This window comes from Oncorhynchus mykiss, chromosome 17 (genome assembly GCF_057628025.1).
Source record: "Oncorhynchus mykiss isolate SJ-2025 chromosome 17, ASM5762802v1, whole genome shotgun sequence".
NCBI lineage: Eukaryota > Metazoa > Chordata > Actinopteri > Salmoniformes > Salmonidae > Oncorhynchus > Oncorhynchus mykiss.
Window position 1 is genome coordinate 70,207,501 of NC_143038.1, and position 5,000 is coordinate 70,212,500.

Consider the following 5,000-nt stretch of genomic DNA (forward strand, 5'->3'; position numbering starts at 1 on the left):
TGATGAAGGAGGGAGGGAGAGGATGATGGAGGAGGGAGGGAGAGGGTGATGGAGGAGGAAGGGAGAGGATGATGGAGGAGGGAGGGAAAGGATCATCAAAAATCAAATCAAATCAAATGTATTTATATAGCCCTTCGTACATCAGCTGATATCTCAAAGTGCTGTACAGAAACCCAGCCTAAAACCCCAAACAGCAAGCAATGCAGGTGTAGAAGCACGGTGGCTAGGAAAAACTCCCTAGAAAGGCCGAAACCTAGGAAGAAACCTAGAGAGGAACCAGGCTATGTGGGGTGGCCAGTCCTCTTCTGGCTGTGCCGGTGGAGATTATAACAGAACATGGCCAAGATGTTCAAATGTTCATAAATGACCAGCATGGTCAAATAATAATAATCACAGGCAGAACAGTTGAAACTGGAGCAGCAGCACGGCCAGGTGGACTGGGGACAGCAAGGAGTCATCATGTCAGGTAGTCCTGAGGCATGGTCCTAGGGCTCAGGTCCTCCGAGAGAGAGAAAGAGTAACGCCGAGGTCCTTCACAGTTTTATTTGAGACGACTGTACAACCATTAAGATTGATTGTCAGATTCAACAGAAGATCTCTTTGTTTCTTGGGACCTAGATCTCTGTTTTGTCCGAGTTTAAAAGTAGAAAGTTTGCAACCATCCACTTCCTTATGTCTGAAACACAGGCTTCTAGTGAGGGCAATTTTGGGGCTTCACCATGTTTCATTGAAATGTACAGCTGTGTGTCATGATGGAGGCAGGGAGAGGATGATGGAGGGAGGGAGAGGATGATGGAGGAGGGAGGGAGAGGATGATGGAGGGAGGGAGAGGATGATGGAGGAGGGAGGGAGAGGATGATGGAGGAGGGAGGGAGAGGGCGATGGAGGAGGGAGGGAGAGGATGATGGAGGAGGGAGGGAGAGGATGATGGAGGGAGGGAGAGGATGATGGAGGGGGGGAGAGGATGATGAAGGAGGGAGGGAGAGGATGATGTAGGAGAGAGGGAGAGGATGATGAATGAGGGAGGGAGAGGATGATGGAAGAGGGAGGGAGAGGAAGATGAATGAGGGAGGGAGAGGATGATGGAGGGAGGGAGAGGATGATGAAGGAGGGAGGGAGAGGAGGAATGAAGGAGGGAGGGAGAGGATGATGGATGGAGGGAGAGGATGATGAAGGAGGGAGGGAGAGGAGGAATGAAGGAGGTAGGGAGAGGAGGAATGAAGGGGGGAGGGAGAGGATGATGAAGGAAGAGGATGATGGAGGAAGAGGAGGAATGAAGGAGGGAGGGAGAGGATGATGGAGGGACGGAGAGGATGATGGAGGAGGGAGAGGAGGAATGACGGAGGGAGTGAAAGGATGATGAAGGGAGGGAGGGAGAGGATGATGGAGGGAGAGGAGGAATGATGGAGGGAGAAGAGGAATGATGGAGGGAGGGAGAGGAGGATGAAGGAGGGAGGGAGAGGATGATGGAGGGAGAGGAGGAATGATGGAGGGAGGGAGAGGATGATGTAGGGAGAGGAGGAATGATGGCGGGAGGGAGATGATGATGGAGGGAGAGGATGATGAAGGAAGGAGGGAGAGGATGATGGAGGGAGAGGAGGAATGATGGAGGGAGGGAGAGGATGATGGAGGGAGAGGATGATGAAGGTGGGAGGGAGGGGATGATGGAGGGAGAGGAGGAATGATGGAGGGAGGGAGAGGAGGAATGATGGAGGGAGGGAGAAGATGAGGAAGGGGGGAGGGAGGGAGAGGATGATGGGGGAGAGGATGATGGAGGGGGAGGAGGAATGAAGGAGGGAGGGAGAGGAATGGAGGAGGGAGAGGATGATGAAGGAGGGAGGGAGAGGATGATGGAGGGAGAGGAGGAATGATGGAGGGAGGGAGAGGATGATGAAGGGGGGGGAAGAGGATGATGGAGGGAGAGGAGGAATGATGGAGGGAGGGAGAGGATGAGGAATGAGGGAGGGAGGGAGAGGATGATGGAGGGAGAGGATGATGGAGGAAGAGGAGGAATGAAGGAGGGAGGGAGAGGATGATGGAGGAGGGAGGGAGAGGATGATGGAGGGAGAGGATGAAGAAGGGAGAGGATGATGAAGGAGCGAGGGAGGGAGAGAATGATGGAGGGAGAGGAGGAATGATGGCGGGAGGGAGAGGATGATGGAGGGAGAGGATGATGAAGGAGGGAGGGAGAGGATGATGGAGGGAGAGGAGGAATGATGGAGGGAGGGAGAGGATGATGAAGGAGGGAGGGAGAGGATGATGGAGGGAGAGGATGATGGAGGGAGAGGAGGAATGAAGGAGGGAGGGAGAGGATGATGGAGGGAGGGAGAGGATGATGGAGGAGGGAGAGGAGGAATGAAGGAGGGAGGGAGATGATGATGGAGTGAGAGGATGATGGAGAGAGAGGAGGAATGATGGAGGGAGGGAGAGGAGGAATGATGGAGGGAGGGAGAGGATGATGAAGGAGGGAGGGCGAGGATGATGGAGGGAGAGGAGGAATGAAGGAGGGAGGGAGAGGATGATGAAGGAGGGAGGGAGAGGATGATGAACGAGGGAGGGATAGGAATGAAGGAGGGAGGGAGAGAATGATGGAGGTAGGGAGAGGATGAATGATGGAGAGGAGGAATTAAGGAGGGAGGGAGAGGATGATGAACGAGGGAGGGAGAGGATGAATGATGGAGGAAGATGATCATGTCAACTATTCAGTAGTCCATAACATATACTGTGATCTTAACCACATCTCTCTCTCTCTCTCTCTCTCCCTCCACCTCATCTCTCCCCCATCCACAGCATTCAGAGATGGAGCGCAATGAAAGCGGGGGATCTAGCCACCAAAAGCAGAAGATTTCCTTCCTTGAGAACAACCTGGACCAGCTTACAAAGGTTCACAAACAGGTGGGCGGTTGAATGGTTCGTTGTGTTGTGTAGAGCAGACGAGCTCTGGGCCCATACTAACCAAAAGCCTCGGAGGAGGAGTGTTGATATAATAACAAATCTGATCATAAAGAATAATGGTCAGTGGTGGGGACCCGATCCTAAATCAGCACTCCTACTCTGAGATGCTAAAATGGGTTTTTACTCCTCTCCATACCCTACTGAAGCAAATGCTTTTTCTATTCCATACACACCTGCAGTTTGACTTACTGCTGAGGCACCAGAGCACAATGAGTAGGAGAAGGATCAAATGGACCAAGCAAACGGTATCAGTTCTGGCTGTGCTGTTAGTCATTAGTCATCTGGCTACGAGCCAGCTACATCAATCACCCTGTATTGCAGATACAAGTCCCCTGGAAAACAAAGCAGCAGGAAATGTTATGTTATCTACTGCTGGTACTACTACTGCAATACAATGTTACCTACTACTGGTACTACTACTGCAATACAATGTTATGTTACCTACTACTGGTACTACTACTGCAATACAATGTTATGTTACCTACTACTGGTACTACTACTGCAATACAATGTTATGTTATCTACTGCTGGTACTACTACTGCAATACAATGTTATGTTACCTACTACTACTGCGATACAATGTTATGATACCTACTGCTGGTACTACTACTGCAATACAATGTTATGTTACCTACTGCTGGTACTACTACTGCAATACAATGTTATGTTACCTACTACTGGTACTACTACTGCAATACAATGTTACCTACTACTGGTACTACTACTGCAATACAATGTTATGTTACCTACTGCTGGTACTACTACTGCAATACAATGTTATGTTATCTACTGCTGGTACTACTACTGCAATACAATGTTATGTTACCTACTACTACTGCGATACAATGTTATGATACCTACTGCTGGTACTACTACTGCAATACAATGTTATGTTACCTACTGCTGGTACTACTACTGCAATACAATGTTATGTTACCTACTGCTGGTACTACTACTGCAATACAATGTTATGTTACCTACTGCTGGTACTACTACTGCAATACAATGTTATGTTACCTACTGCTGGTACTACTACTGCAATACAATGTTATGTTACCTACTGCTGGTACTACTACTGCAATACAATGTTATGTTACCTACTGCTGGTAGTACTACTGCAATACAATGTTATGTTACCTACTGCTGGTACTACTACTGCAATACAATGTTATGTTACCTACTGCTGGTACTACTACTGCAATACAATGTTATGTTACCTACTACTGGTACTACTACTGCAATACAATGCTATGTTACCTACTACTGGTACTACTACTGCAATACAATGTTATGTTACCTACTGCTGGTACTACTACTGCAATACAATGTTATGTTACCTACTGCTGGTACTACTACTGCAATACAATGTTATGTTACCTACTGCTGGTACTACTACTGCAATACAATGTTATGTTACCTACTGCTGGTACTACTACTGCAATACAATGTTATGTTACCTACTACTGGTACTACTACTGCAATACAATGTTACCTACTACTGGTACTACTACTGTAATACAATGTTATGTTACCTACTGCTGGTACTACTACTGCAATACAATGTTATGTTACCTACTACTGGTACTGCTACTGCGATACAATGTTATGTTACCTACTACTGGTACTACTACTGCAATACAATGTTATATTACCTACTACTGGTACTACTACTGCAAGACAATGTTATCTTACCTACTACTGGTACTACTACTGCAAGACAATGTTATGTTACCTACTACTGGTACTACTACTGCAATACAATGTTATGATACCTACTGCTGGTACTACTACTGCAATACAATGTTATGTTACCTACTGCTGGTACTACTACTGCAATACAATGTTATGTTATCTACTGCTGGTACTACTACTGCAATACAATGTTATGTTACCTACTGCTGGTACTACTACTGCGATACAATGTTATGTTACCTGCTACTACTGCAATACAATGTTATGTTACCTACTACTGGTACTACTACTGTGATACAATGTTATGTTACCTGCTACTACTGCAATACAATGTTATGTTACCTACTGCTGG

General features: G+C 47.2%; 1 protein-coding gene across 2 annotated transcripts in view; it reads left to right on the top strand.

Annotated features, from left to right (window-relative positions):
• The window catches only part of LOC118940507 (kinesin heavy chain), a 173,794-nt gene that overhangs the window by 160,828 nt on the left and 7,966 nt on the right, over window positions 1–5,000 (top strand). For both annotated transcript variants that reach the window (XM_090204319.1, XM_090204318.1), the window contains one exon: window positions 2,791–2,895. In XM_090204319.1, coding sequence (XP_090060445.1) covers window positions 2,791–2,895 — 105 coding nt within the window. The remainder of the gene's footprint in view (window positions 1–2,790; window positions 2,896–5,000) is intronic.